The following is a 23,988-nucleotide window of genomic DNA, read 5'->3' as shown; positions in this document are numbered from 1 at the left end:
GCGGGCGCTTGTCCTGGAAGAGCCCCTTGAGCAGGGCCACCTGCAGCACGGCCACCAGCCCCAGCAGCGCCAGGTTCAACCGCGACCAGAAGTTGACGCGGGCCAGGTTGTTCTCCTGCAGGTTGCGGTCCCGCGCCTCGAAGGCTCGAAGCAGCGTCTGCATCTGGATGCTGCGCTCCAGGCGGCTCCGCATGGTCTCGATGGATTCCTGGGAGGGGGGGAGGGGAGGGGGGGAGGGGGAAGAGTGAGTCGTGCTGGAACCCCCCACCACCCCCCACCCAGCCCAGCCTTCAGTGCCGGTGGCACCAGCTCACTCCCGCGCCGAGGATCCAGCGCTGGATGGGACCAGAGAATAATTTGGATTTGAAAAGATCCTTTAGGATCGGGTCTGACCACAACCTGGGGGATGGGGCAGGATGAGCTGTGTTGGGACCCCCCAGCACCCCCCACCCAGCCCAGCCTTCAATCCCAGTGGCACCAGCTCACTCCCGCGCCAAGGATCCAGCACTAGATGGGACCAGAGAATAATGTGGATTTAAAAAGATCCTTTAGGATCGGGTCTGACCACAGCCTGGGGGATGGGGGGATGGGGCAGGCTGAGTTGTGCTGGAACCCCCCGACACCCCCCACCCAGCCCAGCCTTCGATCCCAGCGGCACCAGCTCATTCTTGTGCTGAGGACCCAGCATCAGATGAGACCAGAGAATAATCTGGATTTGAAAAGATCCTTTAGGATCAAGTCTGATCACAGCCTGGGGGATGGAGCAGGATGAGCCACGCTGGAACCCCCCGACACCCCCCACCCAGCCCAGCCTTCAATCCCAGTGGCACCAGCTCATTCTTGTGCTGAGGACCCAGCATCAGATGAGACCAGATGATAATTTGGATTTAATAAGATCCTTTAGGATCGGGTCTGACCACAACCTGGGGGATGGGGGAATGGGGCAGGCTGAGTCTTGCTGGAACCCCCCGACACCCCCCACCCAGCCCAGCCTTCGATCCCAGTGGCACCAGCTCACTCCCACACCGAGGATCCAGCACTAGATGGGACCAGAGAATAATGTGGATTTGAAAAGATCCTTTAGGATCAAGTCTGACCACAACCTGGGGGATGGGGCAGGATGAGCTGTGTTGGGACCCCCCAGCACCCCCCACCCAGCCCAGCCTTCAATCCCAGTGGCACCAGCTCACTTCCGCGCCGAGGATCCAGCACTAGATGGGACCAGAGAATAACTTGGATTTGAAAAGATCCTTTAGGATCAAGTCTGACCACAGCCTGGGGGATGGAGCAGGATGAGCCACGCTGGGACCCCCTGACACACACCCCCAGCCCACCCTTCAGTGCCAGTGGCACCAGCTCATTCCTGTGCCGAAGATCCAGCGCCGGATGGGACCAGAGAATAATTTGGATTTAAAAAGATCCTTTAGGATCGAGTCTGACCACAGCCTAGGGGCTGGCGGGCGTCTCACCCTCCTCACACCCCGGGGGTCCCTTGGGAGTCCCCCTCCCCACCTTGATGTCCTCGATCTTGACGTCCAGCGCGTCCTCGGGCTGCGCCGCCTGCAGCCACCCGTCGCCTTCCTCCCCCTCCTCCTCCTCCTCGTCCTCATCGTCCTCCTGGGCGCTGTCGAAGATGAGCTCGAAGAACACCAGCTTCTCCGAGATGGTGCTGAAGGAGTTGTCGAAGCAAAGCTTGTAGTCACCAGCCTCGGTGGGCTCCACGCTGCGGGGGGAGGGGAGAGCGTGGTCAGCGGTGGGGGGCGGTGGGGGGATGGGCAGGGGGTGGCACAGGCTGGGCAGGGACAGGGATGAAGACAGGGATGGGGACAGGGATGGGGGGATGGGGATGGGGGGGACGGGGACATGGATGGGATGGGCCACGGGCAGGGATCGGGATAGGGATGGGGATGGGGGGACGGGGAGGGGATGGGCCGGGGGCAGGGCTAGGGATGGGGACAGGGATGGGGAGATGGGGACAGGGACGGGGACAAGGGACTGGGACAAGGGATGGGGACATGCATGGGATGGGCTGGGGGCAGGGACAGGGATGGGGACGGGGACAACCCAAGATGGGGTGGGACTGAGGTGAAGACAGGGATGGGGGGACACGGACGGGGATGGGGGGACGGGGATGGGGGGACGGAGGGATGGGGACAGAGACATGGGGACAGGGATGGGGACAGTTACGGGGGGATGGAGGGACAGGGCTGGGGGGACAGGGCTGGGGGGCTGGGGACAGGGCTGGGGACAGGGGGATAGGGGGACAGGGACAGGGATGGGGACAGCCAAGGGATGGATGGGGACGGGGATGGGGGGGATGGGGATGGGGGGGATGGGACCGGGGGGGCTGGGGCCGGGACCGGCCCGTGCTCACGTGTGGGCGCCGTCCGAGCGCCGCCGCTCGCTGACCAGCAGCCGCCCCGAGGGGCTCTCCAGGGAGAAATCCACGTCCAGCCCCGCGCCCCCGATCACCTGCGGGGGGGTGCTGGGTGGCACCGGGGTACCGGGAACCCCCGGCAGGGACTCCCCCCAGCCAGGACCCCCAGCCCAGCCCCCCCCTCGGTACCGGGACATCCCATCCCCGGTACTGCCCCCCTGGCCCCGCCCCCTGGCCCAGTCCCCGCCCCCGGTACCGTCGCAGGCCCCGCCCCGCGGCAGCGCCCCCCAGGCCCCGCCCCGGTACCGGCTCACCTGACCCCGCCCCCCAGCCCAGGTCTCCGGTACCGGCCCAGGCCTGGCCCCACTGACCCCGCCCCCGCACCGGCCCAGTCCCCGTCCCGACCACGCCCCCGTTCAGTCTCCGTCCAGTACCCGATATCGCCCCCCTGACCACGCCCCCAACCCAGCCCCCGCCTCCATCCCAGTCTCCGATACCGCCCCCCTGACCACGCCCCCATCCCGGTCTCCGATACCGCCCCCCTGACCACGCCCCCCATCCCAGTCCCCGCCCCCATCCCAGTCTCCGATACCGGCCCCCCTGACCCCGCCCCCCGGCCCCGGCCCAGGCCCCGCCCTGTCCATTCCCCGCCCCCCGGCCCTGCCCCAGGCCCCGCCCCGGTACCTGGTACTCGGCCTCCAGCGAGGCGTTGCCGGGCGCGCCCTGGTAGAAGCACTCGCGGCGGCCGGCGGGCAGCACGAACGTCACTTCGGCGTCGGGCGGCGGCGGGGCGGCGGCGGGCCCGGCCCACAGCCACAGCAGCCACAGCCACCGCGCCGCCATCGCCCCGCGGCCCCTTTAAGACAGGCCCCGCCCCTCGCCCGCAGGGCCCCGCGCCGGGGGTGGCCGCGCCGGGTGCCTGAGGCGGGAGAGGCGCCACGGGGCCTTCAGGCAGCGCCTCGGCCAGCCCGCAAGATCGGGCGCCGCCGCTTAGCCCCGCCCCTCCCGGCATTCCCGGCGCTAATTGGCCGCTCCTTCCCGGCGCCTCGCATTCAGGCTTCTCATTGGTCGGCGCCGCGCATGGCCCGCCCCCTCCTCGTCCCGCCTCAGCGCGGAGGGAAGGGGCTGAGGGGAGCCAGGCTCCCACAATGCACCGCGCGGCGGCCTGGGGCCGAGGGGGGGGGATGTTGTTGCGCATCTGGGGGTCTGGGGCAGTTTGGGTGCTCCTGGTCCAGATTTGAGGGGCCCTGGGGCAGTTTAAAAGTACCCTGGGGCTTATTTGGGGGGCCTGGGGCAGATTTGGGGGCTCCTGGCCCAGGTTTAGAGGACCCTGGAGCGGTTTGGGGGCTCCTGGGGCAGATCTGGGGGGTCCTGGGGCCATTTGGGGAACCCTAAAGCAGATCTGGAGGCTCCTGGCCCAGATCTGGGGGGGCCTGGGGCAGTTTAAGAGGACCCTGGGGCTGTTTGGTGGGCCCTGGAGTGGTTTGGGGGCTCCTGGGGCAGATCTGGGGGGGGGCTGGGGCAGTTTGGGGGGCCCTGGGGCAGATCTGGGGGCTCCTGGGGAACCCTAAAGCAGATCTGGGGGCCCTTGGCCCAGATTTGGGGGCTCCTGGTCCAAATTTAGAGGACCCTGGAGCGGTCTGGGGGCTCCTGGGGCAGATCTGGGGGGTCCTGGGGCAGTTTGGGGGGCCCTGGGGCAGATCTGGGGGCTCCTGGGGAACCCTAAAGCAGATCTGGGGGCCCTTGGCCCAGATTTGGGGGCTCCTGGTCCAGACTGAGTGGGACCCAGGGCAGATCTGGGGGTCCTGGGACAGATCTGGGGGCCCTTGAGGCAGATTTGGGGATCCCCGGGTCACATTTCAGTGATTAGGGGCAAATCTGAGGGGCCTTGGGACAGATTTGGGGGCAGATTTTAGTACTTAGGGACAGATTTGGGGGCCCCTGGAGCAAATTTTGGTGCTCAGGGGCAGATTTGAGGGGCCCTGGGACAGATTTTGGTGCTTAGAGGCACATCTGAGGTGTCCTGGGGTATATTCTGGTGCTTAGGGGCAGATATGGGGGCCCCTGAGACAGTTTGGAGGAGCTCTGGGGCAGATTTTGGTGCTTAGGGCCAGATTGGGGGGGGGCCTGGGGCAGTTTGGGGGGCCCTGGGGCAGATTTGGGGGCTCCTGAGGGCAGATTGGGTGGCCCTGGGGGCAGATTTTGGTGCTTAGGGGTGGATTTGGGGGGCCCCTGAGGCATGTTTTGGGGCCCTGGGGGCAGATTTTGGTGGTTAGGGGTGGATTTGGGGGGCCCTGAGGCAGTTTGGGGGGCCCTGGGGGCAGATTTTGGTGCTATGGGGTGTCTGGGATGCCTTGGGGGGCTGGAGGGGGGCAGCCCCCACCACTGTTGGGGTGCAGGGCTGCTCCCCAGCCCAGGCACAGCCGCCTCCTGGTGCAACGGTGCCGCAGCCAGATCCCTGGGATCCCCTGGATCTGTCACCAGGCGAAGCGATCCCCGCCGAGCCGGCCGTGCCGCAGACCCGCTGCATGAAGGCGTCTGACCCCGTGGGGACTGTGGTGAGGGTCCCAACCTTGGGGGGGGGGGGGGCGGGGGGCGGTGCTTGGTCACACCCTCGTTACGCCACTTTTTTAATGAGCTGGCGCTGAGCGGGCAGTGCCAGGAGCCGGTGTCACAACCCCAACTCCGGGCACTGAGTGGAAAAACCCTTTTTTTTTTTGTGCAAGGGGGAAGAAGCAGCCGCCTGCCGCTTCCTTCCTGGATGGTGAAACTTCATCCTCGGCAAAATCCTCTTTTTTTTTTTTTTTTTATTTTTTTTTTATTTTTTCCCCCCGCAGCACCGAGCTCCCTCCTGGGGTCTGGACCGTGCCGTCGTCCCTGTCCCGCGCCCACCGGAGGATGAGGCTGCCGTGCTTCCTCCTCCTGGCAGGTAACGTCTTCCTCGCCTCCGCTTGAGTTTGGCTTGGCCGAGCCGGATTTTCTGCTCGAGGTCAGCTCCAGCGCCGCGCTCACCACATGTCCCCCTCCGGCAGGCGCCGTGGCAGCGCCGGGGCTCGCTCCGCCGCCGCTCGGGCTCCTCTCCCAACAGGACGGGGGTCCCCTGAAAATCAGCTGCTTCGCCCCGCGTGGCTACACCGGCAGTACCTTCGAGCTGTTCGCGGCAGGCGCCGGTGTGCCGGTGCAGAGCGTCAGTGCTCAGCCGGGCCAGCACAAGGTTGATTTCACCCTGGATGAGGCCACCACAACCTCCCAGTGCTACCGGTGCCGGTACCGGAGCTATAACGGCAGCGCCTGGCAGGTGTCGGCGTTCAGCATGGAGATCGTGGTGGATGGTACGGCAGCGCGGTGCCACGGGGGGCAGCCCCCTCCCCGCAGCCCCCTCCCCGCAGTCCTGGGGGGGTCCCGCACCCGCCGCCCCCTCAAACCCGGGATCTTTCTCCCCAGCCTCGAGCGATGGCGCTTGCCATCCCCCCACCGCCTGGCCCCTGCCCACCACCACGACTCTGCGGCAAGGTACCGGCATGGGGCACCCGCCGGCAGCACCAGTGGCTGGTTCCCGGTCAACCCGGGGGTCCACCTGCCGGTGACCCCCCTGTTCTCTCTTCCAGATGGCTCCTGGATTCTCCCAGTTGCCGTCAGCGTGGCTGGCCTGGTGCTGGTGGTGCTGGTGGTGGCGGCGGTGGTGGCCTGGCGAGGTAGGTGGGCTGCTGGTGCTGTCACACGAGCGTGCCGGTGGTGCCGACGGGGATCAGCACCTCGGAGCTCCCTGCTGGCACGGCACACGGTTTGGTGCCGCCTCGGGGATGAGCGTGCCGGTACCGGTGCCAGCGGGTGGGTCCCTTCCCACGTCACCAGTGGCAGGAGCCCCCCGGGGGGTTGTGGTTTGGGGAGATCTGGGTTTAAGGCACCCACTGGGTCCCCCCCCGGTGTCACCGCGCGGCTCCGGCCGCCCTCCGCGCCTGAGCCCGGCTCTTTTCTCTCTCGCCAGTCGAGGCCAGGAGGCAGCGGGCAAAGAGGTGAGAGCAGCCGGAGCCGGCACCCCCGTGGCTAAACCGCCCCCCGGGACCCCTGGCGGGACCCCCTTGGCCAAGCCGCGGCGTCCGGCTCCCCGCTGCCTCCGCCGCGCCGCCACCAGCTCTGTTTTTGCAGGCAGGAGGCGTCTTGCTGGACGGAAACGCGGTGCCCCCCCCACGGGTAAGGCCCGGGACCCCCGTGCCGGCGCCGTGCCCCCTTGCCAGCCGGTGCCACCACTGCCCCCAGCCCCCTAAACTCGCCCCCCCTCCTTCTTTCTCTCTGCAGAGCTTTCCTATGACAACTGCGCCTACGCCATCGGGCTGGTGAGTGGGGGCAGCTGGGGGGTCCCCGCACCCACCCGGGGGGTTGGGGTCTCCCGCTCGCCGCAGCGGTGCCGGCTGGGCACGGGCTCACCCAGCCCCCCTCCCTACAAGAACACGCAGCCGGGAGCCGGCAGCGCCGCAGCCCCACAGAGAGACCCCCGGCCGTCCCCCCCGCTGTCCCCCCACCTCAGCACCTTCAGGTCTTTGGCGTGAGCCCCGGTAGTGCCAGCTCTGCCGGTGCCCCCCGCGGCACCGGAGCCCACCCCGCCGTTTGCCGGGTAGCACGAGGAGCCCCCAGCACCAGCGCCGCCAGCGAGGCAAGTTTGGCCAAGCGCCGGCACGTCGTGGCACCCCGCCGCCTGGGGGATGTGCCGGGGGCTTCCCGGAGCTCCCTGTGAGACCCCCGGCACGGGTGCCACGGCTGCACTGGTGCCGGTAACGGACTCTCCTCCTCCTCGCCCCAGCGCCCCGGGGAGGCCGCCTGGGCACCCCAAGGTGCGGGACCTCTGTGCCAGGGCGGCTCTGCCACCGCCGGAGCTGGCTCCGGTTACAATAAAGGTGTTTGGCGCAGGCTGTGGTGCCGTGGCCCCCCGTGTGCGTGGCCCGGTGCTGCCCGTTACCCGGTGCTGTCTCTGCCCGGTGGTGGTGCGGGTGCTGGTCCCCGGTGCCGGTGGCAGTGCCCACTGCCAGTGCCCAGTGCTGGTCCCTAGTGCCAGTGCCCAGTGCCGGTGGCAGTGCCTGGTGCCGGTCTCCGGTGCTGGTGGCAGTGCCCGGTGCCAGTGGTAGTGCCCGGTGCTGGTGCCCGGTGCCGGTGGTAGTGCCCGGTCCTGGTGGCAGTGCCCAGTGCTGGTGCCCGGTGCTGGTGGCAGTGCCCGGTGGCAATGCCCGGTGCTGGTGTCCGGTGCTGGTGGCAGTGCTTGGTGCTGGTGGCAATGCCCGGTGGTAGTGCCCGGTGCCGGTGGCAATGCCCGGTGCCGCTCTCCAGTGCCCTTTGCCCTGAGCCGGTCCCTGATCCAGGTTCCTGTTCCCCAGCCCCTGATAACGATCCCGGTCCCTGATCCCTGGTCCCAGATCCTGGTCCTGATCCATGATTCTGGTTCCAGTCCCGATCCCTGGTCGTGGTGCTGGTCCCCAGTCCCAGTCTTGGTTCCAGTCCCAATCCCCAGTCCCGGTCCTGATCCCAGTCCTGATCCCCAATTCCAGTCACGGTTCTGGTGCCAATCCCTGATCCCGATCCCAACCCCAATCCCCGGTCCTGATCCTGATTCCCAGTTCTAGATCCCAGTCCTAATTCTGGTCCTGGTCCACGTTCTAGACCTAGCCCCCAATCCTCGTCCTGATCCCAATCCCAGATCCCAGTTCCAACCCCAGGCCTGATCTGTGATGCCTGTCTAGATCCCTGGTGCTGGTTCCAGTCCCGATCCCGACGCTGCCTCACATCCCCAGTCCCGTCCCTGATCCCTGATGCCATCCCCGATCCCGGTCTCCATTCTGATCCTGGTCCTGATCCTGATCCCCATCCTCGGTCCCTGATGCCAACCCCAGTCCCTGATCCCCAGTCCTGTTCCTCAATCCCTGATGCCGGTCCTGATCGCCATTCCCGATCCCTGATGCTGGTCTTGATCCCGATGCCAGTCCCAATCACCACCCCCGATCCCTGATCCCTGATGCCAGTCTGGATCCCGATGCAGGTCCCAGTCACCGTCCCTGATCCCGATCCCTGGTGCCAGTTCCGGTCCTCAATCCGCGATCCCTGGTGCTGTTCCCATCCCTGATCTCGGTCTCTGATGCCGGTTCTGATCTAGATGCCGGCCCCGATCGCCATTCCTGATCCCTGATGCCAGTCTGGATCCCGATGCAGGTCCCAGTCGCCGTCCCTGATCCCGATCCCTGGTGTTGTTCCCATTCCTGATCTCGGTCCCTGATGCCGGTTCTGATCTAGATGCCGGTCCCGATCGCCATTCCTGATCCCTGATGCCAGTCTCGATCCCGATGTGGGTCCCAATTGCTGTCCCCAATCCCTGATGCTGGTCCCGATCCCAATGTGGGTCCCAATTGCCGTCCCCGATCCCAATCCCTGATGCTGGTCCTGATCCCCATCCCTGATCCCGGTCCCATCCCTGGTCCCGGTCCCTGGTCCTGATCCCTGATCTTGGTCCCTGGTGCCGATTCTGATCCTGATTCCGGTCCCGGTCCTGATCCCTGATCCCTGGTGCGGGTCCCATCCCCGATCCCGGTCCCAATCCTGATCCCCGATCACGGTCCTTGATGCTGGTTCTGATCTCGATTCCGGTCCCGACCCCCGGTCCCCGGTCCTGATCCCCGATCTTGGTCCCTGGTGCCGGTTCTGATCCTGGTCCCGGTCCTGATCCCCGCTCCCTGGTGCCGGTCCCATCCCCGATCCCGGTCCCGGTCCTGATCCCCGCTCCCTGGTGCCAGTCCCATCCCCGATCCCGGTCCCGGTCCTGATCCCCGCTCCCTGGTGCCGGTCCCATCCCCGATCCCGGTCCCGGTCCTGATCCCCGCTCCCTGGTGCCGGTCCCACCCCCGATCCCGGTCCCGGTCCTGATCCCCGCTCCCTGGTGCCGGTCCCATCCCCGATCCCGGTCCCGGTCCTGATCCCCGCTCCCTGGTGCCGGTCCCACCCCCGATCCCGGTCCCGGTCCTGATCCCCGCTCCCTGGTGCCGGTCCCACCCCCGATCCCGGTCCCGGTCCTGATCCCGCTCCCTGGTGCCGGTCCCACCCCCGATCCCGGTCCCGGTCCTGATCCCCGCTCCCTGGTGCCGGTCCCATCCCCGATCCCGGTCCCGGTCCTGATCCCCGCTCCCTGGTGCCGGTCCCATCCCCGGTCCCGGTCCTGATCCCCGCTCCCTGGTGCCGGTCCCATCCCCGATCCCGGTCCCGGTCCTGATCCCCGCTCCCTGGTGCCGGTCCCATCCCCGATCCCGGTCCCGGTCCTGATCCCCGCTCCCTGGTGCCGGTCCCTTCCCCGATCCCGGTCCTGATCCCCGCTCCCTGGTGCCGGTCCCATCCCCGATCCCGGTCCCGGTCCTGATCCCCGCTCCCTGGTGCCGGTCCCATCCCCGATCCCGGTCCCGGTCCTGATCCCCACTCCCTGGTGCCAGTCCCATCCCCGATCCCGGTCCCGGTCCTGATCCCCGCTCCCTGGTGCCGGTCCCATCCCCGATCCCGGTCCCGGTCCTGATCCCCGCTCCCTGGTGCCGGTCCCATCCCCGAGCCCGGTCCCGGTCCTGATCCCCGCTCCCTGGTGCCGGTCCCACCCCCGATCCCGGTCCCGGTCCTGATCCCGCTCCCTGGTGCCGGTCCCACCCCCGATCCCGGTCCCGGTCCTGATCCCCGCTCCCTGGTGCCGGTCCCATCCCCGATCCCGGTCCCGGTCCTGATCCCCGCTCCCTGGTGCCGGTCCCATCCCCGATCCCGGTCCTGATCCCCGCTCCCTGGTGCCGGTCCCATCCCCGATCCCGGTCCCGGTCCTGATCCCCGCTCCCTGGTGCCGGTCCCATCCCCGATCCCGGTCCCGGTCCTGATCCCCGCTCCCTGGTGCCGGTCCAATCCCCGATCCCGGTCCTGATCCCCGCTCCCTGGTGCCGGTCCCATCCCCGATCCCGGTCCCGATCTCCGATCCCTGGTGCCGGTCCCATCCCCGATCCCGGTCCCGGTCCTGATCCCGCTCCCTGGTGCCGGTCCCACCCCCGATCCCGGTCCCGGTCCTGATCCCCGCTCCCTGGTGCCGGTCCCATCCCCGATCCCGGTCCCTGATGCTGGTTCTGGTCCTGATCCCTGGTCCCGGTCCCGATCCTGATCCCCGATCTCGGTCCCCGATGCCGGTTCTGATCCCGATCCTCGATCCCCGATGCCGGTCCCGGTCGCCCTCCTCGGCCCCGCCCCCTCCGCGGCCCCGCCCCCCGCGGTGCGGCCGCCGGGCGGCAGGGGGCGCGCTGGGGCGGGGGGCGGGGCGTGGCGCGCGGCGCGGGCGGGGCGGCGGCGGTCCAAGATGGCCGCGGTGTCGGTGTTCCCCGGCGTGCGGCTCCTCACCATCGGGGACGCCAACGGCGAGATCCAGCGGCACCAGGAGCAGCAGCCGCTGCGCCTCGAGGTCCGCACCGGCCCCGACAGCGCCGGGCTGGCGCTCTACGGCCGTGAGTGCGGGGGGGCCGGGCCCGGGGGGCGGGGGGCTGGGGGCGGGGGCCGGGGGCTAGGCCTGGGGGGCGGGGAGCCGGCGGGGCGTGGGGCCGGGGGCTAGGCCTGGGGGATCCGTGGGGCTGGGGGCTAGGCCTGGGGGGTGGGGAGCCGGGGGGGCGTGGGGCTGGGGGCTAGGCCTGGGGGCGAGGGGCTGGGGGCTTGGGCGTGGGGCTTGGGGCTAGGCCTGGGGGGGGGCGTGGGGCTGGGGGCTAGGCCTGAGGGGTGTGGGGCTGGGGGCTAGGGGCTAGGCCTGGAGGGGGTGTGGGGCGGGGGCTGTGGGGCTTGGGGCTAGGCCTGGGGGGGCGGGGAGCCGGGGGAGGGGGGGTGTTGCCTGGGGGGGGCCATGGGGCTGGGGGGTAGGGATGGAGGGGGGCAGGGGTTGGGGGTTCTGGGGGGGCTGAGGCCTTGGAGGGGCTAGGCCCAGGGATGTGGGGCTGGGGGCTAGGCCTGATGGGGGGGGCTGGGCTTGGGGGTGAGGGGTGGGGGGGGCGCTGGGGTGGGGGGCTTGCGGGGCTGGGGGTGTCTGTAGGGCGTGTGTGGGGCTGGGGGGGGTCTCAGTCTAGGCTTGGGGGGGGCATGTGGGGCTGAGAGGGTCTCAATCGGGGGGAGGGGGGCTGTGGGGGACCAGGGGTTTAGACTGCTGGGGTGGGGGGAGGGGGGGCAGAAGAGGGTGGGGGGCTGGGAGCATGGGGTTTAGATGGGGGAGGGGCATGGGGGGCTCAGGAGGCCTTGGGGGGGGGGGGTATGGGGCTGGAAAGGATGGGGGAGGGGAGCACCTGGGGGGGGATGACCTGGGGGGCCAGGGCAGCTGAGGGGGTGCTGGGGGGGGGGGGGGGGGGTTGGGGGCCGGTGGGCCCCTGTGAGGGGGGCAGCAGCAGCTGGGGGGGGGGCTCAGCCAGGAGGGGGGGGGGTCTCCCCCGGTGGTGGCTGTGGAAAGATGAATCCTGTCCCCCCGTCCCCCCCCCCAGCTTTTCCCAAAATAGCCGGAATTCGGTGACTTTCCAGGCACTGCCGCGGCCGCCCCGTCCCCGGGGGGGTCACTAACGGAGGGGGGGGGTCCGGGGGGTCTCTCCCAGCAGCTGCCGCGATGTCGAAGCCGTTTTCTTTGTCTGGGCACCAGATTTGGGTGACTTTTGGGGGTTTTTTTGTGTTTTTTTTTTTTTCTTGCCTTTTTGGGGTTTTTTTCCCCCCTTTCCCAAATCCGGTGGCCGCTGGTGAAGCCGCCGGACGTGCCGGTGCCGCGCGGTGCTGCCGCCCCTTCCCGGCGGGGGACCCCTGACCCGCTTCCCTCCCGCCTAACGAACCGCTCGGGGGAAATTAATTGGCGCAACTCATTAAGGTGCGGTGCGGCGGCTTTGGAAGAGCCCTCACCACCGGTACCGGGACGGAACGGCGGCACCGAGCCCGGCGCTTCCTCACTGGTGCCGGTGAGGGGGAGGGGAAACTGAGGCACGTTTGGCCGGAGCTTCGCGGCGCTTCAGCCGGGACCCCCCGGAGCTTCGCGCGGAGCCGCCGGCGTTCGGCGTTTTGGCGGGCGCCGTCCTCGTGCCCGTGAGGCACCGACCCTCGGCACCGCGGCAGCCGCCCCCCCCCCCCCGGCCCCGGCCGGTAGAGCCTTTGTGTGGCCGGGAGTCGGGGGGTCTCACCGGGGGTCTCGCCGCCTTTTCAGCACCGGGGCGGCCGCATCTGCCGCCGCTTTTCTCTCGCCACAAAGAGCGCGGCCGCGCCGCCAGCCTGATTAACGCCGCGATTTGCATTTCGTGGCTTTGCCAACGCCGGGCTCGCGGCCCTACGGGTGGCCTCCCCCTTTTGGGGCTGGCAGCCCCCCGCCTCATTAATCCCCCCCCCCTCCCCCCATTGCTAATTACCCGGGCGGCCGAACGCGCCGCGTGGCTGGCGGGGAACAGCGATGTGCCGGCGGCGTGGCGAGGGATGCTGGGGAAAACCAGGTTTTGCCGCAGCGGCTCATTCGGGGCGCCATGGGAGGGGCTGGAGCCGCTAATTACCGGCTTCGAGGCGGCTAACGAGGCACCGGTGCGGTGGCCGCGGTGGCCGCAGTGGCCGGTGCCGCTGCCGGTTTGGCCACGGGTTCCTGGTGCCACCTCCCTGCGCTGTGCCATCGCTGTGGCACCCACCCGCGGTTCTGGCAGTGCCGGGACCCCCCCTCAGCCACGCTGGGGAGGGGAGGGGGGGGCTGTGCATGTCCCCCCAACGCCACGGTGGTTAATTAGCCTAACGGTGGTTAATTAGCCTAACGAGGGCTCAGCATCGCTGCGATGGGCGCAGGTTTGGGCTGAGCCTCGCCAGCGCAGCACACGGGCAGCAGGGTCCAGTGGGGCTGGTGTGGGGGGGGCTACCTGGCTCTAACCCCCCCCTCTTTTCTCCCCCTTTCCCCGTTTTCTCCCCCCTTCCCCGTTTTCTCCCCCCCCTCCCCATTTTTTATCCCCCCCCGTCCCCCCGCCCCCCCCAGATGAAGACGTCTGCGTGTTCAAGTGCTCGGTGTCGCGGGAGACCGAGTGCAGCCGCGTGGGCAAACAGTCCTTCATCATCACGCTGGGCTGCAACAGCGTCCTCGTCCAGTTCGCCACCCCCACCGGTGCGTGTCCATCCCCCCCCCTCCCCGGCAGCGTTCGGCTTTACTGGGACCCCCCCCGACCCCCCCTAACCCCCCCCCCCCCCGACCCCTCTTTTTCCCAGATTTCTGTTCCTTTTATAACATCCTGAAAAACTGCCGCGGCCACAACACGGAGCGCTCGGTGTTCAGCGAGCGGACGGAGGAGTCGTCGGCCGTGCAGTATTTCCAGGTGAGGGGCTGCCACCCCATCCCCCAGCACTGGGGGGGTGCCGGTTGCCGGCCGCGGCGTTGCCGGTGACGCCGGCGTCGCTCCGTGCCCCCGCAGTTCTACGGGTACCTGTCGCAGCAGCAGAACATGATGCAGGATTACGTCCGGACGGGCACCTACCAGCGCGCCATCCTGCAGAACCACAGCGACTTCAAGGACAAGGTCAGCCCGGCGCCTCCCCTCCCCCACCGCACCGCTGGGTTTGGTGGGTTTGGTGAAAGCCGCCTCCTTTCGGTGTCCCGCTCCGGGTCTGGGCCGTGAATTCAGCGCCGGAGCGGGACGAGGCGCCTCGGTTTGGTTTTTCCCCCCAATTTTCTCCTCATCTCCGGCCTCGTGGTTGGGTTTTTAACACCGGCAGAACCAGCGGGCTGGGCGAGAGCCGTGCGGTGCCGGCACCGGGGCGCAGCCGGCTCCCCGCGCCGCCGACCCCCCTACCCGGGGGGGTTATATATAGGATCAAAGAGGATTTGGGCGCTCAGGTGCTGCTCGGCCGCGGCACTTTTAATCCCGTTCTCCCCCGCGGTCCTGGGAAGCAGCCAGGGCCGAGCCGGTGGTGCTGCCGCAGCTCCCGGCACGATTCAGCGTAGCGCCAAGGTGGGATAACGCCGCAGCCGGGTCCCGCTGCCACCGGGGCTGGTTCTGCCTGTGCCGGCACCGGCGCTTCCAGCAGGAGCAACGTGCCGGAGTTGGTTCCTTCCCCGGTGCCGGTGTGCCGCGGTGAGGGGTGGTTGCCCACCGGTGCCGCGGTGAGGGGTGGTTGCCCACTGCCACCTCGGTTTTCCCTCTCGGGACGCCCAATTTTGACGTCCCCGGGTCTCACCCTCCTCTCCGGAGGGAGAGCGCCCCGGTCCTGGCCATGGGGTGACGGCACCGGCAGCCGGACCGGAGCGGGTGCCGGTGATTCACCGTATCCTCCCCGTTCCTCTCCCAGATCGTCCTGGATGTCGGCTGCGGCTCCGGCATCCTCTCCTTCTTCGCGGCACAGGCCGGGGCGAGGAAAATCTATGCGGTGGAAGCCAGCACCATGGCGCAGCACGCGGAGGTGAGCCGCCACCGCGGTGCCAAACCCCCCTGCCGGGCATCCCATCCCACCCCAGTATATCCCAGTAGTGCTGGGAGCGCGGCTCTCCCTCCGTGTAGCCACGGATGGGGTGGGGGGGTGTTGTACCAGCCGGGACGTTGGCGGATTTTGCCGGGGCAGGTTTTGGTGAAGAGTAACAACCTGACGGAGCGGATCGTGGTGATCCCGGGGAAGGTGGAGGAGGTGTCGCTGCCGGAGCAGGTGGACATCATCATCTCGGAGCCCATGGGCTACATGCTCTTCAACGAGCGCATGCTGGAGAGCTACCTCCACGCCAAAAAATACCTGAAACCCAGCGGTGAGCGCCGCCCCCGCCGCGTTTTAGGAGCCAGGGGGGAGGGGGAGAGACCGAGACCCCCTCCCCATATTTCCCCGCCCCCTCCTCCCCTTCCAGGGAATATGTTCCCGACGATCGGCGACGTCCACTTGGCGCCGTTCACCGACGAGCAGCTCTACATGGAGCAGTTCACCAAGGCCAATTTCTGGTGAGTCCGGCCGCTGCCGGGGGGGGGGGGGGGGGGGGCGATGGCCACCCCCTACCCCACAATGTGTGGGGCGGCCCCGGTGTGTCCCCCCCACCCCCCCCTACCCCTCACGTATCCACCGCCCCATCCCCCCCCTCCAGGTACCAACCGTCTTTCCACGGCGTCGACCTCTCCGCGCTCCGAGGGGCGGCCGTGGATGAGTATTTCAGGCAGCCCGTGGTGGTGAGTGGCCCCCCGGGGGGGGAGCTCTGGGGAGGGGGCTCTGGGGGGGGTCCCGGTGGCTGAGCTCCCCCTCCCCCCACCCGCAGGACACTTTCGATATCAGGATTTTAATGGCCAAATCGGTCAAATACACCGTGAACTTCTTAGAAGCCAAGGAAGGCGACTTGCACAGGTGGGTGGTGGTCCCCGGGGGGGGAAGGGGCACCCCAGGGTGTTGGGGGGGTGGGGGTGGGGGTCGCCCCTCCCCCGTAACGGCCCCTTTTTTGGCCTCGCAGGATAGAAATCCCCTTCAAGTTCCACATGCTGCACTCGGGGCTGGTGCACGGCTTGGCCTTCTGGTTCGACGTGGCGTTCATCGGCTCCATGTACGCGGGGGGGGGGGGCGGGGGGGGGGCCAGGGCTGCGCCCCTCCCCCCCTCACGGTGGTTTCGGTTTCTTTTTTTTTTTTTCTGGGTTTTTTTCCCCTCCCCCCCCCCCCCCCTTCCCCCCTAGAATGACGGTGTGGCTCTCGACGGCCCCCACCGAGCCGCTGACCCACTGGTACCAGGTGCGGTGCCTCTTCCAGTCGCCGCTCTTCGCCAAAGCCGGCGACACGCTCTCAGGGACCTGCCTCCTCATCGCCAACAAGAGGTGGGGGGCGCGGGGGGGCCCCCTCCCCACGGCCGAGCCCCCCTCCCCACGGCTGAGCCCCCCTCCCCGCGGCCGAGGCCCCGAGCCCCCCTCCCCAGAGCTGAGCCCTTGCCATCACTTACACCAACTGGTTTTGCCGCGGTCCCAGGCACTGGGAGTAGCTCTGGGGTGGGGGTGGGGGGTGGGGGGGGTCAGTGGCTCATCTCCATGGGGTCCCCTCCCCACTTTGAGCTCTGGGGGGTCCCCCTGCCCCATTTTGGGCTTGGGGAGGGCGGGGGGCCTCCTCCCCACTTTGGTCCTGGGAGGGGGGTGAGGGGCTGCCCCACTTCAGGCTCTGGGGCCCCCCTGCCCCACTTTGGTCCTGGGTGGGGGGCCCCCCTGCCCCACTTTGGTCCTGGGTGGGGGGCCCCCCTGCCCCACTTTGGTCCTGGGAGGGGGGTGAGGGGCTGCCCCACTTCAGGCTCTGGGGACCCCCTGCCCCACTTTGGTCCTGGGTGGGGGGGCCCTGCCCCACTTCAGGCTCTGGGGACCCCCTGCCCCAGTTTCGGTGCCGTATTTAGCGCAGGCGGCGCCAGCCGTGACCCAAATGCTGCCGCTGCCCCGGGGGGTGCGGGCTGGGGGGCTGGGTGGTCGTGTCCCCCCTCCCCCGCCCCGGCGCAGGGAGGGGGGGGGCGCTGACAGCCTGTCCCCCCCCCCCCCCCCAGACAGAGCTACGACATCAGCATCGTGGCCCAGGTGGACCAGACCGGCTCCAAGTCCAGCAACCTCCTCGACCTGAAAAACCCCTTCTTCAGGTGGGGGGGGGGGGGGGGGGGGCGTGCGGGGCTGGGGACCCCCCCAGAGCCCCCCCCGGGCCTCACTGCCTGTGTGTGTGTCCCCCCCCAGGTACACGGGCACGACCCCCTCGCCCCCCCCCGGCTCCCACTACACGTCCCCCTCGGAGAACATGTGGAACACGGGCAGCACCTACAACATGAGCACGGGGATGGCGGTGGCCGGTGGGTACCGGGGTGGGGGTGGGGGGCTTCCAAACCCCCCCCGGGGTAGGGGTTGGGGGTGAGGGGGGGGGAGGATGGTGTCAAACCTAATTTTGGGGTGGGGGTCGCCCCCCCCCCGCCCTCTCTGTGGCGCAGGCATGCCGGCAGCCTACGACCTCAGCAGCGTCATCGCCGGCGGCTCCAACGTGGGTCACAACAACCTGATTCCTTTGGGTGAGTGGGGGGAGGGTGGGGGTGGGGGGAGGGGGGGGGTTTGGGGGGATGAGGGGGGGGGTCGCGCAGCAGCCCCCAGCCTCACCCTGCTCCTCCCCCCGCAGCCAACACTGGCATCGTCAACCACACTCACTCCAGGATGGGCTCCATCATGAGCACCGGCATCGTCCAGGGTACGCACGGACCCCCCCGACCTCCCCCCGGGACCCCCTGGGGCCACCCCGACCTCCCCCAGGACACCCCGGGAGCCCCTCAGACACACCCCCCCCCCAGGAGCCCCTTGGGACCCCCAGACCCCCCCTGGGACCCCCCCCGACCTCCCCCTCAGGACCCCCCCCCACCTCCCCAGGACACCCTGGGAGCCTCTTGGGACCCCCAGACCCCCCAGGACCCCTCTGACCTGCTCAGACCCCTCTCAAATGCCCCAGGACACCCCCCCCCGGGAGGCCCCCAGACCCCCCCTGGAGCCCCTTGGGACCCCCGGATCAGCCCCCCTGGGGCCCCTCCAGACCCACCTTGACCTCCCTGGGAGCCTCTTGGGACCCCCAGACCCCCCCTGGGACCCCTCTGAACTGCTCAGACCCCCCTCAACTGCCCTGGGAACCCTCCAGACCCCCCCGGGAGCCCCCCAGACCCCGTGGGAGCCCCTCACAACCCCCCCCGGGATCCCCCCAGACCCCCTTGGGGAACCCCCAGACCCCCCAGCAGCCCCTCACAACCCCCCAGACCCCCCTTGGGACCCCTTTGAACTGCTCAGACCCCCCTCACCCCCCCCGGGTGCCCCTCACAACCCCCCCAGGATCCCCCCAGACCCCCCAGCAGCCCCTCACAACCCCCCAGACCCCCCTTGGGACCCCTTTGAACTGCTCAGACCCCCCTCAACCCCCCCGGGAGCCCCTCACAACCCCCCCAGGATCCCCCCAGACCCCCCAGCAGCCCCTCACAACCCCCCAGACCCCCCTTGGGACCCCTTTGAACTGCTCAGACCCCCCTCAACCCCCCCGGGAGCCCCTCACAACCCCCCCAGGATCCCCCCAGACCCCCCAGCAGCCCCTCATAACCCCCCAGACCCCCCTGGGAACCCCCAGGACCCCCTCCCTGACCTCCCTGGGAAGCCCTTAGCCCCACTCCCCGCCCCCAGGGACCCTCGCTGCCCCCTGCCCTGACCCCCCCCTCCCCCCCCCCTCCCCCTCTCCCCCCAGGCTCCTCCAGCGGGCAGAGCGGGGGGGGCTCCAGCGCCCACTACCCCCTGAACAGCCAGTTCACCATGGGGGGCCCGGCCATCTCCATGGCCTCCCCCATGTCCATCACCACCAACACGATGCACTACGGCAGCTGAGGGACCCCCCACCCGGGGGGGCGCCCCCCCACCCCACAGGGACCCCCCCCCCCCCAACTCCAAAACCCATTGAGGGGGGCGGGGGGGCCCTCCCATCCCCCCCCCACCAGGGGAGCCACCCCCCCCACCCCAGGGGGACCCCCTGCCACCCCCCACTGCTGGGGGACCCCCCCCAACCCAGGGGGACCCCCGACCCCCCCAGGGGGACCCCCACCCCCCCAGGGCCGCCCAGGAGGGGCGGGCACCCTCCTGCTGCAGGCTGGGCCCCCCGGCTGGGGGGGGCTGGGGGGGGGGGGGGTGTTGGGGGGTTTTGGTGGATTTTTGGTTGATTGGTGGATTTTTGGTTGATCGGTGGTTGGGTTTTTTCTTAATTGTGGGGGGGGTTGGGTTGGTTTTTTTTTTTTTCTTTATTTTTTAGGGATTTAATTTTATTTTTGGTTTTTTTTGTTTATTTTTGGGGTTTTTTTTATATTTGGGATAGTTTTGTTTCTTTAATTTTTTTTATTTTGGGGGGTTTTGTTTATTTTTTCGGGTTTATTTTGGGGGGTGTGTGGTTTTGGTTTTTTGGTTTTTTTGTTTTTTTTTTTTTTAAATTTTTTTCAGGGGGTTTTATTTTTGGGGGTTTCTGGGGTTTTATTTATTTTCCGGGCTTTTCTGTTTCTTTTCTCAAGTTTTATTTTGGGGGGGGGGGGGTTTGTCTTTTATTTTGGGGGGGTTGGGGTTACTTTTTTTGTTTGGGGGGTTGGTATTTTCGGGAATTTTTTTTGGGGGGGGTGAGTTTTTTTTTTGGGGGGGGATACTTTGGCTTCTTTCCATATTTTTGTTTGGTTTTGACCTTTTGGGGGTTGGTTTTTTTTTGTTTGTTTGTGTTTGTGGATTTTTTTGGGGGGTGGGTTTTTTTGTTTCTCAGGGGGGTTGAGTATTTTGTTCTTTTTTTTTTTTTTTTTTTTTTTTTTAAACACACCCCCCCCCCCCCGCTGTCTGCCGCCACCATGTGAGGAGCTGGGGGGGGCAGCAGGGGGGTGTCCATCCCCCCCCCCCCCTCGCCCCATCCCCCTCCCCCACGGGCAGGCAGCGCCGAGCCCCAGCGCTGGCGGGGGGGGTGGGGGGGTGGGGGTCCCCGGCCGGTTCGTGTCCCGACCTCTGGGGGAGGGGGGGGTCGGCAGGGCCCCCCCTGTGCCGGGGGGGGGGGCGGGGGGGCCCCGGTGTAGGACTAGCGCGTTCCGCTGTTTCTCCGGCTGTAGTTCCCAATAAACGGGAGGGTTTCGACGGCTCGCGCCCCCCTGCCTTCCGCGCCCCCCCCCCCCCATTACCCCCCCCCCCCCCCCCATAACCCAGCAGTCGGCGCAGCGTGGGGGACCCCCCGTGGTTTATTTTGGGGCGGGGGGGTTGCATAGAAACAGGCCCGGGCCGCGTCCTTCCAAGGGGGGTGGGGGGGGGATGCCGCCCCCCCCCCCCCCCCCCCCCCCCCCCCAAGAATGGCTGAGAACCCAGGGCCAGCACCAGCCGCAGCACCTGCGGGGACACCGGCGTCACCCCCAGGACCCCCCAGAGCTCCCCCAGGACCCCCGGTACTCACGTCGGTGGGCACACGGGCACAGAGGGAGTAGCCGTAGGTGCAGAGGTGGTGTGAGCCCCCCCAGGACCCCCAGGACTCACATCGGTGGGCACAGAGGTGGTGTGACACCCCCCACCCCACCCCCCATACTCACAGCAGTGGGCACGTAGGCGCAGAGGGTCTCGGGGGGGCCACCGCAGGACCCCCCCCACCCCCACCCCGCCGGCACCCGTAGGTCGGGGTGATGGCTGCGGTGACTGGGGGGGCAAAGGGGGGCTGGGGGTGAGCTGGGGGGGGCTGGCAGCGTTTTGGGGTGCAGCCCCCCCCCCAAGCTGTGCCGCCACCCCCCCCAGCCGTGCCGGCCCCGTTTCGGGGCGCAGACCCCCCAGCTCACCGTGGCGCAGCTGGGGGCTGCTCGCGTCTCCGCCAGGTTCCCGCCGACAGCCAGCGTGGCAACCGGTCCAGAAGGGTCCTGGTGAGGGGGGGGGGGGTGGGCACCGTCAGCGCCGAACCCCCACCATGGTGCTGCCAACCCGCCAAACCCCCACAGTGGTGCCACCGACCCACCAAACCCCACCGTGGCACCACTGAACCCCCACCATGGTGCCACCGACCTGCCAAACCCCATCGTGGTGCCACCAAACCTCCACTGTGGCACCGCGGTACTGCCAAACCCCCACACTGGTGCCACCAAACCCCCATCATGGCACCATGGCACCACCAAACCCCCACACTGGTGCCACCGAACCACCAAACCTCCACTGTGGCACCATGGCACTGCCAAACCCCCACCGTGGTGCCACCAAACCCCCACTGCAGCACCGCTGAACTGCCTAAACCCCCACCATGGCACCACAAAATTGCCAAACTCCCACCGTGGTGCCACCAAGCTGCCAAACCCCCACACTGGTGCCACCAAACCTCCACCGTGGCACCACGGCACTGCCAAACCCCCACCGTGGTGCCACGGCACCATCAAACCCCCACCATGGCGCCACCAAACTGCCAGACCCCCACCGTGGTGCCACCGAGCCGCTACTGTGGCACCACTGAAATGCCGACCCCCCTGCGCCCACCCTCACCGTAGGGGTCGGGGTTATTGCGCCCACGGTGCCGCACCAAGCTCTTCCCCGGCAGCGGCGTCACCGAGCCTGTGAGCTACTCCAGCACCTGCTGGGGACAATGGTGGAGGCTCAGCCGCACCAGTTGGCACCAACTGGCAGCAGTTGACACCAGTTGGTGCCGGTTGACACCCATTGGCACCAGTTGGTGCCAGTTGATGCAGTTGGCACTGGTTGACACCAGTTGATGGTGGATGATGCTGGTTAGCACCAGTTGGTGCCGGTTGACGCCAACTGGCATCGGTTGACACCAGTTGGTGCCACTTGGCACTGGTTGACACCAGTTGGTGCTGGATGATGCTTGTTGGCACCAGTTGGTGCCAGTTAATGCCAGTTGGCATCGGTTGATGCCAGTTGGTGCTGGTTGATGCCCGTTGACACCAGTTGGCGCTGGGTGATGCTAGTTAGCACCAGTTGGTGCCAGTTAACATCAGTTGGCATTGGTTGACGCCAGTTGACACTGGTTGGTGCCCGTTGAGACCAGTTGGTGCCGCTTGAACCTCCACAACCAGTTGGCTCCAGTTGGTGCCGGTTGATATCCGTTGGCACTGGTTGATGCTGGCTGGTGCCAGTTGACCCCAGTTGATGCTGGCTGGTGCCAGTTGACACCAGTTGGTGCTGTTTGACACTGGTTGACACCAGTTGGTGCCAGTTGACATCCGTTGGCGCTGGCTGGTGCCAGTTGACATCCATTGGCACTGGTTGATGCTGGCTGGTACCAGTTGGTGTTGTTTGACACCAGTTGACACCAGTTGATGCCAGTTGACATCCATTGGCACTGGTTGATGCTGGCTGACACCAGTTGGTGTTGTTTGACACCAGTTGATGCCAGTTGACATCCGTTGGCACTGGTTGATGCTGGCTGACACCAATTGGTGTTGTTTGACACCAGTTGACACCAGTTGATGCCAGTTGACATCCCTTGGCACTGGTTGATGCTGGCTGACACCAGTTGGTGTTTGACACCAGTTGATGCCAGTTGACGTCCGTTGGCACTGGTTGATGCTGGCTGGTACCAGTTGGTGCTGTTTGACACCAGTTGATGCCGGTTGACATCCGTTGGCACTGGTTGATGCTGGCTGGTGCTGGCTGACACCAGTTGGTGTTGTTTGACACCAGTTGATGCCAGTTGACATCCGTTGGCACTGGCTGATGCTGGCTGCTGCTGGCTGACACCAGTTGGTGTTGTTTGACACCAGTTGACACCAGTTGATGCCAGTTGACATCCCTTGGCACTGGTTGATGCTGGCTGACACCAGTTGGTGTTTGACACCAGTTGATGCCAGTTGACGTCCGTTGGCACTGGTTGATGCTGGCTGGTACCAGTTGGTGCTGTTTGACACCAGTTGATGCCGGTTGACATCCGTTGGCACTGGTTGATGCTGGTTGATGCTGGCTGACACCAGTTGGTGTTGTTTGACACCAGTTGATGCCAGTTGACATCCGTTGGCACTGGTTGATGCTGGCTGACACCAATTGGTGTTGTTTGACACCAGTTGACACCAGTTGATGCCAGTTGACATCCCTTGGCACTGGTTGATGCTGGCTGACACCAGTTGGTGTTTGACACCAGTTGATGCCAGTTGACGTCCGTTGGCACTGGTTGATGCTGGCTGGTACCAGTTGGTGCTGTTTGACACCAGTTGATGCCGGTTGACATCCGTTGGCACTGGTTGATGCTGGCTGGTGCTGGCTGACACCAGTTGGTGTTGTTTGACACCAGTTGATGCCGGTTGACATCCGTTGGCCCTGGTTGATGCTGGCTGCTGCTGGCTGACACCAGTTGGTGTTGTTTGACACCAGTTGACACCAGTTGATGCCAGTTGACATCCGTTGGCCCTGGTTGATGCTGGCTGGTGCTGGCTGACACCAGTTGGTGTTGTTTGACACCAGTTGACACCAGTTGATGCCAGTTGACATCCGTTGGCACTGGTTGATGCTGGCTGGTGCTGGCTGACACCAGTTGGTGTTGTTTGACACCAGTTGACACCAGTTGATGCCAGTTGACATCCGTTGGCACTGGTTGATGCTGGCTGCTGCTGGCTGACACCAGTTGGTGTTGTTTGACACCAGTTGACACCAGTTGATGCCAGTTGACATCCGTTGGCCCTGGTTAATGCTGGCTGGTGCCGGTTGACACCAGTTGGTGTTGTTTGATACCAGTTGACACCAGTTGATGCCAGTTGACATCCGTTGGCCCTGGTTGATGCTGGCTGGTGCCAGTTGACACCAGTTGGTGCCAGTACCTGGTGGGTAGCGGTGTCGAGGAAGGGCCGGTAGCACTCGAAGGTCCAGAAGCTTCGCGGCTGCCTCTGCCCACCCAGCAGCTGTGGGGGGAGGGGGCTGAGCCGGGGTGGCCACACCGAGCCCCAGCACCCCCAGTAAGATGGGGGGGGGGGTCAGCGTCACCCCCCCAGCTCGCCGTCCTCGGGGGGCGCGTGCATGGGCGGGGGGGGGGGGGGAGGGGCGCAGCTGAGCTGCCACGTCCGGCTCTGCGGGGAGTGGCGGGGTCGGGGGGCGATATGGGGGGGGGGCGACATGGACCGGGGGGGGGCCCCGATACGGACTGGGGGGGGGGGG

General features: G+C 67.2%; 4 protein-coding genes across 8 annotated transcripts; 2 read left to right on the top strand and 2 right to left on the bottom strand.

The window, feature by feature from the left end:
* Positions 1–6: 6 nt before the first annotated feature.
* On the bottom strand, positions 7–3,379 carry TMED1 (transmembrane p24 trafficking protein 1; the record flags this gene model as incomplete). Its single annotated transcript, XM_040581527.1, has 4 exons — positions 3,062–3,379; positions 2,375–2,472; positions 1,513–1,723; positions 7–208 (listed from the first exon to the last, which is right to left on the bottom strand). Coding segments are annotated over exons 1-4 (670 nt in total), but the record flags the coding sequence as incomplete, so codon positions are not given.
* Positions 3,380–4,047: 668 nt separating this feature from the next.
* Positions 4,048–7,284, top strand: CUNH19orf38 (chromosome unknown C19orf38 homolog). Of its 4 annotated transcripts, none has more exons than XM_040581519.1 (9): positions 4,048–4,935; positions 5,215–5,306; positions 5,410–5,709; positions 5,822–5,890; positions 5,986–6,072; positions 6,366–6,393; positions 6,527–6,566; positions 6,673–6,714; positions 6,826–7,284. In XM_040581519.1, exons 2-9 carry the CDS (start codon positions 5,276–5,278, stop codon positions 6,925–6,927), a joined length of 699 nt encoding a protein of 232 aa, XP_040437453.1. In that variant the 5' UTR covers positions 4,048–4,935; positions 5,215–5,275; the 3' UTR covers positions 6,928–7,284. The 4 variants fall into 4 exon arrangements, with proteins under 4 accessions (XP_040437453.1, XP_040437456.1, XP_040437457.1 ...); XM_040581522.1 differs by having other exon boundaries at positions 6,527–6,571; positions 6,677–6,714; positions 6,826–6,943; XM_040581523.1 differs by lacking the exon at positions 6,366–6,393 and having other exon boundaries at positions 4,049–4,935; positions 6,826–6,943.
* Positions 7,285–10,719: 3,435 nt separating this feature from the next.
* Positions 10,720–18,824, top strand: CARM1 (coactivator associated arginine methyltransferase 1). The gene is made up of 16 exons (XM_040581524.1): positions 10,720–10,875; positions 13,389–13,514; positions 13,616–13,722; positions 13,819–13,923; positions 14,693–14,803; positions 14,963–15,140; positions 15,237–15,327; positions 15,468–15,549; positions 15,636–15,721; positions 15,825–15,914; positions 16,042–16,179; positions 16,884–16,973; positions 17,065–17,177; positions 17,313–17,390; positions 17,495–17,563; positions 18,593–18,824. The coding sequence occupies exons 1-16, from the start codon at positions 10,731–10,733 to the stop codon at positions 18,727–18,729; spliced, it is 1,746 nt and encodes a 581-aa protein (XP_040437458.1). The 5' UTR covers positions 10,720–10,730; the 3' UTR covers positions 18,730–18,824.
* A 1,605-nt stretch (positions 18,825–20,429) lies between these two features.
* On the bottom strand, positions 20,430–23,762 carry LOC121082176. 2 transcript variants are annotated; one of them, XM_040581526.1, is made up of 4 exons: positions 22,021–23,762; positions 21,370–21,990; positions 20,682–20,759; positions 20,430–20,544 (listed from the first exon to the last, which is right to left on the bottom strand). In XM_040581526.1, exons 1-2 carry the CDS (start codon positions 23,596–23,598, stop codon positions 21,733–21,735), a joined length of 1,836 nt encoding a protein of 611 aa, XP_040437460.1. In that variant the 5' UTR covers positions 23,599–23,762; the 3' UTR covers positions 20,430–20,544; positions 20,682–20,759; positions 21,370–21,732. The 2 variants fall into 2 exon arrangements, with proteins under 2 accessions (XP_040437460.1, XP_040437459.1); XM_040581525.1 differs by having other exon boundaries at positions 21,370–23,762.
* Between the last annotated feature and the right edge of the window lie 226 nt (positions 23,763–23,988).

This window comes from Falco naumanni, unplaced genomic scaffold (assembly GCF_017639655.2).
Source record: "Falco naumanni isolate bFalNau1 unplaced genomic scaffold, bFalNau1.pat scaffold_391_arrow_pat_ctg1, whole genome shotgun sequence".
In the NCBI taxonomy this organism is placed as follows: domain Eukaryota; kingdom Metazoa; phylum Chordata; class Aves; order Falconiformes; family Falconidae; genus Falco; species Falco naumanni.
Note: the sequence above shows the minus strand (reverse complement) of the source record. Positions and strands in the feature narration are given on the sequence as shown.

Excerpts from the sequence above, each read along its gene's own strand:
- LOC121082176 (XM_040581525.1), bottom strand. The coding sequence starts at position 23,598 with ATGTCAACTGGCATCAACTGGTGTCAACTGGTATCAAACAACACCAAC.
- CARM1 (XM_040581524.1), top strand. The coding sequence starts at position 10,731 with ATGGCCGCGGTGTCGGTGTTCCCCGGCGTGCGGCTCCTCACCATCGGG. Across the intron at positions 13,723-13,818 it reads CGGCCGTGCAGTATTTCCAG|TTCTACGGGTACCTGTCGCA; the intron begins GTGAGGGGCTGC and ends GTGCCCCCGCAG. Across the intron at positions 16,974-17,064 it reads CTGAAAAACCCCTTCTTCAG|GTACACGGGCACGACCCCCT; the intron begins GTGGGGGGGGGG and ends GTCCCCCCCCAG.
- CUNH19orf38 (XM_040581519.1), top strand. The coding sequence starts at position 5,276 with ATGAGGCTGCCGTGCTTCCTCCTCCTGGCAG. Across the intron at positions 5,710-5,821 it reads CATGGAGATCGTGGTGGATG|CCTCGAGCGATGGCGCTTGC; the intron begins GTACGGCAGCGC and ends CTTTCTCCCCAG. Across the intron at positions 5,891-5,985 it reads CACCACGACTCTGCGGCAAG|ATGGCTCCTGGATTCTCCCA; the intron begins GTACCGGCATGG and ends TCTCTCTTCCAG.